Genomic DNA, 13,883 nt, shown 5'->3' on the forward strand with positions numbered 1-13,883 from the left:
CTTTTTCCAAAGTTGGCAGCACCGTTAAAGTTTCCCAAAATTCAATTTATATATGAGCTGGTTTCTTTTTATGTTCCTTTTGCTCCCTGTTGCTCTTATCAACAATGTTAGCAATGATATTTCATCACGTAGTATGTGTCCAGTGCCAGGCTAAATACTAATTCTTTACATCAGTCCCATAAATTAGATAAGATGATTTTGCCCATTTTTTAGGTGAAGGACACTGAGGGCCAGAGAAGTTCAATAACTTGGCAAAGTACACACAGCCAGTAATAGCAGTCGTAACGAGTTGCTCTCTCCTTTTTTTAACTCCATGCTACTTCATTCTCCCTCTTCAGAAACCATAGCTTCCTAATGCTGAGCTGTAGGGCTGGGGATTCAGCTCAGTGGTTCCACCACCTGCATCACAAGGACAAGGACCCGAGTTTGATCCCCAGTAGCCCCCCCAAAACAAACAAACAAACAAACAAACAAAAAAATGCTCAACTGTTAAGCCAATATGAAGTGAGAACAGCCAGCAGTGTTCCCAGCTAGGAAATAGGTTAAGTAACAAAACCATTGAGGATTGTGCTTCTCGCATGGCTGTATCTTTGTGTCTTTTTCCTAGGTGTAATTCTTTCTTTCCTTTGGTGAAGCCGAAAGAAAGTGGGCTTTGCAAACAGACACCCAGACCCGACTTCCAATGCTGCCAGCTCCCTGGCTGCTGGGTTCTTGCAAAATATTGAATTCCTCCAAGGTCTCCTTCCTGGAAGGTGCACAGCAAATCCTTTATGGCAGACATGAGCTGAATGGGATTCACAGACACGACACCTGACTCACAGTAGACCTCCACCCCTGACTGTTTCATGTACTTCTTGCTTTTTTTCTGCCACATCAAAGCTCTATTCTGTATTCCCAAGTTTATCTCCAGGCATTGCTTCACTTGGGATCTCCTAGGTCCTTGAAATGTGGGTCCTCAATCAGCAGCCTCAGCATCACCTATAAATTCACTAGAAAAGCAAATTGGCACATCTCATCCCAAACCCGCTGGATCTCAAAACTCTGCCTCCATTCCGAACAACCCTCCCCGTGATTCCCATGCACACTCAAGTTTGCCAGCCACCTCCTGAGACATTTTTTGGTACCAGGCATCGAATGCAGGACCTTACACCTGCAAAGCAGGCACAGCATCACAGAGCTGAATCCCTCTTACTATGCCTCTTTAAATGAGGAAGGTGGTGTCCAAAAAAACCAAACGGTTTCACTTGAACCTACATAGTCATGGAGTTACGGAGAAGAGAAGCTCGGTTTTCCATCAGCTCTGCCTTTGACCAGTCCTGTGAAGCACTACTAACTACTCCCACGCTGCAAACCAATACTGGGGCCTCTCAGCCAATATCAAACAAACCAAAACACTACTGCTTTGCACAGACTACCTTCCCCATCTGGACCTGGGCTCACCACTTAGAAAACAGCCTGCTATGTGCATAGCCTGTGCACTTAGGTCTCTTTGGATACTTAGGGAAATGAATGGCTCACAGAAAGTTAACTTTGCCAATACTGCTGCCTACTCACCTTTCTATGATATACTCAACACACAGTGGTCTTTTAAGGTTTTGAGTCCTGCCCCAAAGTAACTTCTTTAAATCTGTGTTTCCCAAACATGTTCATCTTCACGTTATACTTTATTAACATCCCTCCAGAGATAATGCTGCATGGAACCAATTTTTGAACTGCTAGATGAACTAAGCATTAAGACAATATTATTCTGTAATTTTAGACTCTATGACCCCTTTTATTAGATCATATCAGAAAGCATCACATTAATCCACTCAATACCCTTCATCAGTTTCACAGCTGGTCTTCAGCACCCACTAGTTAACTAGGCCTCAGTCATTACACTACTTCTCTGTCCTGCTCCTCTTCTGTGTTGATTTGCAGGGAAGAGCAGATATCATTCCCCTTGTACTGGCCTGAGAGTATTAATAAAAATTATCTAAGTTGATGCAGGAAGTGTTGGGAAAAAACAGAACAGAATGACTGTGAAATTCACACCTGACACCACAGTGCTTCACAGAGAGTTTCTTTCTATAAGTGAGGACGTAAGACATCCTGGAGCCAGACTTTTCATTCCACTTAAAGCACTTCCTTAGTAGCCGCCCCCAACAAGAGCAACTAGAAGAAATCCGGCCTAAGACAGAGCTGGCTGGTGGGTTGGCAGGATCTTCATCTGCATAGCACTTGCCACCAGCCACACACCTGCACTGCTGCTGGGCAGCACTGTGAGAGAGAGCCAGTCACTCCAGACATGCAAGATGTGCCTCTCACCTCAAATCAGGCTGTGGCATCTGTCCATGGCAACCCTCTTGGGTTTCCAGGATCTCTTCATCTCAGGCCAACAGGGCAGTGGCTTTTTACCGAATAAACACCAGTGCTTCTATGATTAGAGAAAGGTAGGCAAGTTTCCATACACTGGAAGACCAAAGATGAAGACTGTTGCAACTTTTTCATGTTTATAAACATGATGGATTTCGAATACAAGAATGTAATTATTTGTGTATTTCTCAGCAACCTTCCTGGGGAGAAAAGTTACAAATACATTTTACTTCCTCACTACTGGGGCTTTGCTCACCTGGTTCCTTCCTCCTCGAACACTGTTCTACACTAGAGCAACCTGTCAAAATCCTACCCTCCTGCCATCCCAGATCTATACTTCAACCTTTCCTGATGCGGGTCCTGATCTCCGCAGCCAAAGTGAATCCCTCTCGGTCTCCTGCAATATTTTACATCCTCTTGGAGAGCATACCATCCTTTATACTTTATGGACTGGAAAACAGTGTGTGTGTGTGTGTGTGTGTGTGTGTTTGTGTGTGTGTGTGTGTATTACTCTCTTCTACTATTTTGTAATTCCTTGAGGGTGAGGACTATGGTTTACCTAGAGCTTCCAGCCTAGATTTACTAATAAGGACTTGATAAATGTTTATTGAGTTAAATTTGCCTTTACTTCCTTGTTGGCCAGGATAATCTTCATTTCAGGTAAAAGAAATCCAATTCAAACTGGCTTACATAAATAGAAGGATTGGCTCATATTCTTGGCGAAAGACAAATTTATTAACACATGTTCCTCGAGAGCCCAGGGTAAGCCCTGAATTTAGAGTAGCCTTAATTACAGGATCAGAGATCATCTTCTGTATCATTCAGCTCAGGGCTAATTCTCAGTAAACTCCCTTGGATCTCACGCCATCTTTGAGCAGCCCTTCTAGAACAGGGGAGTGGAGTATGCTGATTGGCCCAACCTGGGTCACATGCCTCCCCGAGTAATCAGTGCAGACAGTCCCATTCCAACACGGAGGGCCGAGTTCGGAAGAAGTGGTCTCCTACTACAGGTGGCCTGGCTCCTGGGCAGGCAAACACAGCAGCTATTGCAATAGTTTCCTTCTTGTGGGAGGAGGAACAAGCCCCTGGCAAAGCAAACTGTCAAGTAACGGGATTATCTCTCCTGTGATATATTGAGATGATCACTCATTGGCCAGAAATACTTTATAGAGTCGGGAGGTCTGGACTTTTAAAGTTCTTTCCCCTTTTCACCTTCTTGAAGATACAAAAGAGTATTCACAATGAAGAGAGGGGGAAAAAGAACAGAGATGCTGAGCTCAATTGACTTTTATTTTATTTTTGCAGAGAGCAGACGTGGCCGTGGCCCCCTTAACTATCACGTTGGTTCGGGAAGAGGTTATAGACTTCTCCAAGCCATTTATGAGTTTGGGGATCTCCATCATGATAAAAAAGCCACAGAAGTCCAAGCCAGGAGTATTCTCCTTCCTCGACCCTTTGGCTTATGAGATTTGGATGTGCATAGTTTTTGCCTACATTGGAGTCAGTGTCGTCCTCTTCCTGGTCAGCCGCTTCAGCCCCTATGAGTGGCACAGTGAAGAGTTTGAGGAAGGAAGAGAACAGACCACCACTGACCAGTCAAATGAGTTTGGGATATTCAACAGCTTGTGGTTCTCCCTGGGAGCCTTCATGCAACAAGGATGTGACATTTCTCCCAGGTCAGTCGGTTCTTTTTCCACCTCTTTGTTCAAGGATATATATTTCTTTGGGGGAAAACTTTGGAAATTTAAGAGACAGGAATTATTTTTTCATCTACTCTTTATAGTTAATTTCCCATTGCATGCTATGGATTATCTGGATGCATTCATGTCTAATCCAGCTCCATCTGCTTTCTGCTATTGGGTTGTTAATGTGTTCTATTGAGACTAATAGGCCAAATCATGACACGTGCAGAGAAACAGTGGGGCAAAGAGTGTTACAACTGATTCTTACTGGGGATCTACAATATGCCAAGCAAGGTTCTGAGTCCTATACATGCATCACTTCAATGAATGTTCACAGAAGCAGAAGGTGGGACTCATCTTCTATCTGGTTCTATAAATGAGAAACCCCAGAAATGTTGACTGTCTTCCCAAGGTTACACAGCAGTTATTAGTAGATAGGTGAGTTGAGATTCAGACCACTGTCCTATCCTCCTTATGTACGATAGAGGAGTGATGGGTTCTGATGGGGTGACATGTCTGTGTGGCCTTAAAGTTATCTCACCCTGGTAGACTTTGGCTTCATCTTAGAGAAAAGTATTCTCATCTGTGAGAAAGACCCTGGAAAAACTCTTGATTCCTTCAATGATATAAATGTATGTCTTGTGATTCAAAACAAACCACGAAAGGTACCTCAAAACCAGTGGGATTTTAGACCCTCAACAGGAACCACAGCAGCTTCATTTTTGTTTGTTTTGTATGTTGAGCTTGTAAATACAGTCTATTTTGAAACAAGTGGATCTAAAGCTAAGAGAGGAGGGAAAATAGGAAGGACGAAGTGGAATAAGAAAAGTGAAAATTAATAATCCAGACCAATTTTCACACTTGCTGACCTTCTGTACTTATGTGTAACTTTTTACCCACATTCTAGAATGTTCGTGCCTGAACTCCTCTAACTGATAATAAGCACTGGTTATATATTCTCTCACAGTTACTTAGTGTCTGTGAACTCTCTTTCCTGTAGGCATTCCCTTGCAGATTACCTATAGATTAGCTTAAATTAGACCTCCATGGATGGATCTGGGGCATAAGCACATAAATACGAGGCTCATGGAAATGTACCGGAGGTATGCTTACCCCCATCATCCTTTGGTATTTGACTGACAATGAGGACCAATATGTCTAAGCAGCAGTGGAGTAAAATCTTCCTAACAAGCTTTCCCCAAGACTTATTTTGCCTGCTGTATAATTTGGAAAGTCTCAACATTCACCATTATAAACTTGTTTTTCTTTAAATAAGAAGACAGTCTGGGGGGGGTGCAAGAGGAACGTGGGAGAGGAGGTGTGAGACTGGATGCTTGGCCAACACTGGCAAACACATGGTAAAGAGTAGAAAGAACCAAGCAGGGGAAGGGCTTGCTTAAAAATAAATCAGGCCAGTGGATAAACAGTGGAAAAAACAATTCCTCTCTAGTCAGAATAATGTGGGGCCATCAAACCCAGCATATGTCATGAGCTTGTTTTTCTGTCATTTCCTTCACAAGTAGGCATCTACTGCTTAACAGAGCTCCTGTGGTCTGACTTAGGGTGTATTTTCACACTTCCCACCACCCATCCGGAGGTCTCAGTTCGTGCTTCACACACTGAGTCTTTATCAGGCATGTCTGTATTAGGCAGTAATTGTCCACAATTTCCTGGCAGGCACTGGAGCTGAACCATAACCCCCACCTAACTGTTTCACTGCTGTGTTATTCAGCTGGCTCCTGAGGGTATCTGACATCTGCCTGAAAGAGGATTGATTTTCAAACTGCGAGCCCTGGACTTCTGAGTGTTCCTCTAGGGTCATCTCAGAAACCCAGTGAGCTGAGGAAAAAAACAAACAGCAAATATCTAGCCATCCTCCTCCATAACTTTGCATAACAACCCCACTCTGTACCTCTGTTCTTTGGTAAAATGAAAATAATAGTTTTGAATATTGGTGTGAGATTTAAAAGATGGCTAAATATTTAGAACCTAGTCTTTACATAGGAAACCTATGAAAAGGATGGATTGTTTGTTGGTTGGTTTGGTTTGGTTTGGTTTTTGATTGGCTTTCCTTACTAGACTTTGGCTAAACTTCACTGAAAGGAAGGGGGCGCTGTTCACAGTGGTCCTAAAGTCTAGCACCCTCTTCTGGGAAAGTCCAGGGACAAAGCAGAAATAGCTAGTGATTCACTTCAGAGACCAGCAATACCTAGATTCCTGGGTCTCCATGAGAACTAGGAGGAAGGATTTGTGGACTACAGAGGAAAGGAGTCTGGCAGGCGCAAGAGTGAACTATCAAAATAAGGAATTATATCCGCTTCAGACAGACTTCCTTATCAAGCCTACGGTGGCCACTCTGAGTTTAAGAACCTGAAGAAACCCTTCTAAGGGTCAAAATATGTGTCATCACAATGTTTCTTGGAAATATCCTTTGGGCAGACAAAAAGACAAGGACCCTAAGACAGTAATAAGTGACAAAGCCAAGCAGATGATGATAAACTCCAGCAGAAACTGCTATTGCTGCGTGTCCCTGGCCCTGCGTTCTCTGTGTTAGACGTGGTAGTGTTGTTTGCATTTTTCAAGTGAGCTTTCAGTTCATTGTTCTCACTGCTTAGTTAAATACCACAGATATACCATAACTCCACTAATTTAGAATTTAGAGAACTACATTCCATCTGAATTGCATATATCTACACTGATACACAAATAGCTTTATCTCATGCTAATCTCTTCAAAGTTATTTTTTATGCCCAGTAACCAAAAGCCAACAAAATCTGTTCAAATATCATTGTTCACAAGTAACAGCAACAACAGCAAAATAGTCATCAGAGATTGAAGTTTATCTCAGATTGTAGATTAGCCAGTTTGGGGGCTACCTTTCTCACATCCTAAAAAAAAAAAACAAACAAATATATAAAAAAACATAGCAACAGGCCATGGCTTGTGGCTTAGTGAAATCATAATGGGCTGTTTTGTGATTCTCCTGGCCTTCTTTTCTTGTTCATGAGGAGGCCACTCCAATGCTGTACCCACATTTAAGCAGTAAGAGAAGGAGAAAGTGTTTCCAGCCATATCTGTCTCTTTGGATCTAGAAAACCAAATCATAAGAAAATACTCTCCATACCAGATGCCTGCTTCTACCTTGCTGGTCAGAAGAGTAGCCCTGTGATTAATTATGCTGGCAAGCAAAAATAGGGAGGCAAGAATTTAGACTCTCTACCTTCTAGAGAAGGGATGGTAATGTATTTGGGAAACTCAACTTGCAGCCTTGGCCACACTAGCTAAAGTCAGTGTTTTCTGAGCTAGCATGGCAAATCCATAAAGAATAATCTGTAATGAGCATATTCAATAGTGTATGTGGGCAAGCGCTCCTGACCTCTCCTCTTTTCCTTTGAAATGATTCTATGATAAATGGCTCTTCAGAACCTACATTTTAACACTGAAAGTTAGAATTCAGCCTAGCTGTGATCACAGGTTATAATGTTTTTTTCATTAGGCTGATGGGAAGATCAGGAAGCCATCTATGAACAGACCTTGCAGGCGTGCTGCTTGAGCCTGAAGACCTACATTTAATAGATATTTTGCATTGATTTTTTCCCACATTTTGAAAAAAAATACATTAAAGGAGCAACAAAAACGACCACGGCCAAAATGTATCTTTCTCTTCCACAACTTTCCTTTCTTTCCTCCCTGTTTGGGTCCAACATCGTTCATTTTCGTTTGCTCAGCACATACTGCTAACTGTCCATGACTCGCAGGGTGTGGTTCTAGGTACCGAGGATGTGAGGACATACTGCCGATACATCCTGCAGTGGGGTAGGAGCTTCTGCTTCAAGGAATTGGGAGTATATTGGAATAAGACAGAACAAGCAATTGTGAAGGTATAAATGTTCATATGCTACCCAAAAATGAACCTGCTGTTGCAATAGATGATAAAGGAAGTGGAATTTAAGGATAATTACTTGGAGTGTTTTGAGAAGGTTTCTATGAGGACCTGATGGGTGAGAGAGAGCCAGGCTCGTATGGAGCTGAGAAACCCATAGCCATGAGTGAAGATCCCAGGTAGACAAGAGCTTAGTGCTCTCACAGACTGGAGAACTGATGTGTATGCCCGGCTTTTAGTGAACAAGGACCACAGGGGCTTGAAATAGTACTGGAAAAGTAAGCAAAGGCCAGATCATCCGTGTATACATGGAGGGTTTACACTAAATGAAATGGAAAGCCACTGGGGGTCTTAAGCAAAAGAAGAGTTGAACTGCATGCTAAATACCACTCTGGGGAGCTATGAAGGAAATGAATTAGGGAAGAGAAGAGTCGAAAGTAGAGACAGAGGGAACTGACAAGAGGCCTCTACACCTATCCTGGTGAAATTACAGGGATAGAAACTACTATGGTCGTGGACAGGGATTTATGATCCACTTGGAAATGGGAATTGACGGGACTCGCTGATGGGGATCATCCATGCAGATGAGGAGAGGAAGGATGAGAGACAAATCCAGGAAGGCAGATGCATTTGCAGAACATGGATTTACAGTTCTAGAGACATTTAGCTCTAAATGGGACCTTAGGGTGCTCTGGTTTGCACATCTCATCACAGATGAGGAGTGAGGCCCAAGAGGGGGGAAAGGTACTTTCCCTGAGGTCACTCAGGCAATACCCAGGGCTCCTTGATGCTCAGACCGAACAGGTGAATTCGGAGCTGCCCTCCTCAGCAGTGCTCTCACAGCCCCATTTCCTCAGCGATCCCCTTGGGGGTCAGCGTTTCCTTGGTTCAGATGACTTTGGTAAGGAGAACAAGACTCCTGAGGTCACTCAGGCAATACCCAGGGCTCCTTGATGCTCAGACCGAACAGGTGAATTCGGAGCTGCCCTCCGCAGCAGTGCTCTCACAAGCCCCATTTCCTCAGCGATCCCCTTGGGGGTCAGCGTTTCCTTGGTTCAGAGGACTTTGGTAAGGAGAACAAGAGAGTGTAGAAGAATCTTAGGAGAATACGGGCACGTGAGACATTATCTCAGGCAATACCCAGGGCTCCTTGATGCTCAGACCGAACAGGTGAATTCGGAGCTGCCCTCCGCAGCAGTGCTCTCACAAGCCCCATTTCCTCAGCGATCCCCTTGGGGGTCAGCGTTTCCTTGGTTCAGAGGACTTTGGTAAGGAGAACAAGAGAGTGTAGAAGAATCTTAGGAGAATACGGGCACGTGAGACATTATGATTTCGGCTTTCAGAACTCTCTCATTCCTGATCATAGTTGGGATCAGCGTGTACGGTAATTGTCTCCACCTGGTGAAGAAAATTCCTCACAGGGAGAAGTCTCAGGCAGGAAAGTGATGGCTCTTTGGAGATCTCCCCAAACCCTACATCACACACTCGGCCCCCTTAGCTGATACACTGGTTGGGGGCCCTGTAACTGACTCACCCTGGGAACGGGGTGGCCAAGGAGAAAAACCCCAGCTAATACCTGCAGAAGGCCTGACCTTGGTATTCCCAGATGATCTCCATGGCAACCAGTGTATCACAGGAACTAAGAGGAATGGGAAAAGTTCCCCCTCGCACCTCCTGCTGTCCGGCCTACCCTTCCAGAGAGAGCCTTGCAAACCCATTTCTCTTGCTCATCTGGGGTTCACTGGAGTGTTTCAGGAGGAGAAGAGGAAGCGGGGAGCCAATGGAAGCAGCCCAAGAAAGAACATCCTCTCTCCTTTCGAAAGAAGGCTGATTCAGAGTAGCAAGAAGCAATGTCACAGGGCTTTGTGAACAATGAGAAATGTATGACAGATGATCCTGGGCTTGGGACTAGGGATAGGGGTTTCTTCCGAGACCCATTTGAATCACCTGGGGTGTTTGCTCAAGTGCAGAATTTTAGATCTGTGGCACTGGAAGCCCTGCACTTGCAGAGAGCTGTGCGCTTTTCACAACTCTCCCTCCCGCCGCTGCCTTAGAACATATGGGCAGTGAAGTTTAGAAGTCACCAAACCGGGATGCTGTCCATGGAAAGATAACTCAGAAGTACAGAGAGAAGGTCCACAGGGCAGGCAGAAACAGTGGGGGCCAATTAACAACCACAAACACAGATCCCAGGCCTTGCCTGATCACTACCGTCTAGTGTGTTCCTTGCCAGGTGAGTAGGGCCTTGGGCTGAGAGAGGCCAGTGTGGCCATCGAAGCAGAGGCCCTGCTGGTGACTTTGCCTTTTTATGTAGCCCAGTCTATCAGGAAAAGCTCACAGAGCAACTCACAAGAGGAAATCACCCTTTACTTTTTCCTCACCATTAAAAGCAACGTCAGGGAAGGCAGAGGCTGGTAGGCGACTTGTCTGTCCCGGCAGGTGTGATGCCTGCGTGGATTTTCTGGGGGGGACTCCATTGCCCCATCATGGGGGCTGACAGAGGAGGACTCCTACTCAGGGCCCACTGCCTTTGCAATGTTAGTTCTTTACTGCCTGATGGAGGGGCCGAGAGCCAGACAGAGAAGCTTCACAGAACTCTGGGGAGAACAATAAGTTTCAGAAGCCTCCAAAGTGTAGCGTGGGGATGTGAAAATGAATGCAGTGACAAGAAAATGAAACCCTTCAGGGAATATGCAAATGAAAACGTCGTTTTCTGTCTCTCGGCCAGCACTTCTGGCCATCAGAAAGGAGAGCATTAAATTGCTCTCCTTTAAGTTGCTGTGGAAGTTCATCTTAGGAACCGCTTTTTCTTTGTTTGCTTTTGTCTTGCTTTCTTTTGCAGCACTAAGAGTCGAGCCAGGTCCGCACACTTGCTAGGCAAGTGCTGTACCACAAACCTATGTTCCAACTCCTTTACTTTATTCTGAGACAAGGTCTTGCTTAGTTGCCCGGTTTGGCCACTGACTTCCTATTCTCCTACCTCAACTTCTTGAATAGCTTGGATCACAGGTGTGCCTTATGCAGGGCACTGAACAGCTTTATTGCACGGGAGATAGCTCTTCCTTCAGAATTGCAAATGGGCCTTTTTTCAGAAAGTTTTTCACATCACAGAAAGAGACGTTTAGGCTTCATGGTGTACGCACTCATGCATTAACTGTCTCTTTAGCACCCGGAGTGTAGCACACATGGATCAGGGCGCTATGAGAGGCATCATGCAACAGAGCACACAAACAACCCTGCCCTCTTACAGCGAGGAGACTGGCAGTACACAAAATAAATATGTCACTAGCACATACACCCCAGTTTGCCTGAGGGATCCTGGATTACAGGGAGGGAAAGGGACTGAGCCTGTATTACACAGGTGATTGGCGCAAGTCCAGGGTCACAAGGCTGCAGGTCAGCAGGGAGCTGCGGTGGTGAACTCAGTGCCTGTGTGCCAGTTAATGAGTGCCACTTCCACTCAGCTGTGGATGGCACTGCCAGGGAAACTCTGCAGATCAAAGCCATGCCCACTGTGGGCACCACATTGCGACCCCTGGAAGAACGGTGAGGGATATATAATACCACTGCATGCATTTAATGCCTGTGGGTACACCGGAAATACCACCCTTGTATATTTTGAAAATTTTTGCCTCTCCTTTCAGCTTTCATTTTTTGGAGCATAAACCCTGGTTTCTATGTTTTTCTTTCCTCTCCCGTCCTCTGGAAAATGCAGGCCACAGATGTGGGCTGCGCAGAAGAAAGATGTCCCCCCACATCTCTGTATCCTGACAGGCCTGCCATGGCCATCCTTATCTGCCTGGGTTCTGCATTTTCCTGGAAAGGACCTCTGGTTTCTTTCTACACCCTCTCAGCAAATACAGTTCTGTGATGAAGATACCCTGTTCTTTGCAAAGAAGTACTGAGTTCTATGTAGGGAAAAACAAAAGTATAATTAATCAAGTTGATGGGAAAGATATGCTCAGCCACCTACAGGGAGGCTGACAGTCTTGAATATGCAGTAGATACCATGGTCCCACTGGAGCAAACGTAATTCTGTGGCACCCTTCGGGTACCTTTTTAGTCCATTTTCAGAGGACATAATGGGTGACCTAATCCCAAGGTACCAAGCAGAAAATGAATCATGTCAAGGGCACTCGCACAGAAACCACAGCCTTCATGCGTGATGACAGCCATTATATCCGATGCTGCGAGGAAAGAAAGCTTGGAAGTGAGGTAATACTTGCTGAGAGCAGAGTAGAGTCCCACCAAAGGGGGAAACAGGACCAGCTGTGATCACATAGGTTGGAGGAGGTGATAGGGAGTTTAAAAAGTCGTTCAGTCTCAGGTTTCTACCAGCCCATAGGGCGAGTGACTTGCTCTCCTGAATCTCACTTTTCCTGCTTCAAAATGGCAATGCGGTGGTCCCTGGTCTGCCCCCAGTGCCCCGTTTCTGTCTGGTCTCCTCTTAACTCTCAGCGTAGCCGAGGCACCAGCCAAATCCCACTGCTTCAGTGTGTTCCCCCAGCTCCGCGCTGCTATTCCGCACAAGTGTTCCCTCTACTTGGAGAGACCTTTTCCATCTCTCCATGCAACTCCTTCCCCGCTCACAAATGCTGCCTCCTTACTTTCCCCACCCAGCCCTAAATTCTTCCACATCCGTGCTTTACAGAAATGGCTGTAAGGTTGAACTGTGGAAAGGAGCTAAGCAGGACTGATTTCAGGCTCTACCCCTGACAAGCTGTGTAAGCTTGGGTAATAGCTTCCCTGCATTTCACTTTCCTCTTCTGAAACATCGGGATCACTGAGATCCACCTCACATGGGACATGACCAGGGTTAAGTGCCACTGTGTACCGGAAGTTCTTCCTTCACACAGGGCTCCTACAGCAGTTGCTGTCACCACTGTCATCTGAACCTGAGCCATCTTACGATCTTCAGCCCTACCCCGTATCGATCCTTATGGTTCCTTATTGAAACATAGATTGACAAACTCACCTCCACAACTCACTCAGAACTGGGCAGGAGGTGCTGTGTTTGAAAGACTCAAAACTTGGTTGCTACTTGAGTGTGTGTATTTTCACAGTAGCCTTTAAAGATTAAGTCATATTTCCCATTTAGTGGAGAGAAAACCGTCTAATGGAGAAAATTTCTAGCTATTACTGCCTGCCTGTGTAGCACAGGACAAGTGAGGGCTGGCCTCCGAACAGACAGGAAGAGGTGAGGAGAACTGAGGAAAATGAAGTTGAAAGGAACCAGGAAACAAAATTCCCCTGTCATCTGTGTTACCACACTACTCAGGATCACTCCAGTCTCCTCTTTGCTGAGAAAAGAACCATCACAATTATTTTTATTTGTTGCACCTATATGCGTCAGGCACTATGATAATGTTAGGTTATTTTACTCCTAACCGTCATGACAATTTCTGCCCTCTACTACAATGTCATTTTGTACATGAGAAAATCCCTGATTTTCAGGGTTCATAGAGATTAATTTCTTGCTTATTGGGCACCCAACAAAGCTGGGACTGTAACCTCTAATTCTAACACCCACGTTTGCCTTCCACGTGCTGCTGTCTTCTACAACCACAAATCTTCTGGAGGTAATTTACGGGTCCCCGAGGCCTTTTAGAGTTCAGGAGTGGTGCCCTTTTTCTTCTATCTAGGGTTCCCTAACTCTAATTTTATTTTTCAAAAAAAGGGGCCTTTTTGGGGGCCTTCTATTCTATCACTGTTATTCTTTGCAGTACCATCATTAAAAGCCACCTTTTGAAGGAGGAGAGGTGAGCATCCAGAGCAGCATTCCACGCCCACCAAGAGTGAGGACACTGTGGCAAGCTGAAGTGAGGGAGATGGCAAGACACAGACAAGAATAGAGATGAGACACGTTAGAGAGGTCAACCTTTTGGCTTCAGCTGGCAGGGGGCTGTGGACATTGGAAGGGGAGCCATAGTCCCAGCCACAAGTTGGAGAAGACATGTTTTTAA

At 45.1% G+C, this 13,883-nt stretch overlaps 1 protein-coding gene across 4 annotated transcripts in view; it reads left to right on the forward strand.

Moving 5' to 3' along the window:
- Window positions 1-13,883, forward strand: part of Gria1 (glutamate ionotropic receptor AMPA type subunit 1) — a 303,361-nt gene that overhangs the window by 206,532 nt on the left and 82,946 nt on the right. For all 4 annotated transcript variants that reach the window (XM_033761584.1, XM_010639694.2, XM_010639693.2 and 1 more), the window contains exon 11: window positions 3,661-4,031. In XM_033761584.1, coding sequence (XP_033617475.1) covers window positions 3,661-4,031 — 371 coding nt within the window. The remainder of the gene's footprint in view (window positions 1-3,660; window positions 4,032-13,883) is intronic.

Source organism: Fukomys damarensis, unplaced genomic scaffold, assembly GCF_012274545.1.
Source record: "Fukomys damarensis isolate Sample0158 unplaced genomic scaffold, DMR_v1.0_HiC HiC_scaffold_9, whole genome shotgun sequence".
Taxonomy (NCBI): domain Eukaryota; kingdom Metazoa; phylum Chordata; class Mammalia; order Rodentia; family Bathyergidae; genus Fukomys; species Fukomys damarensis.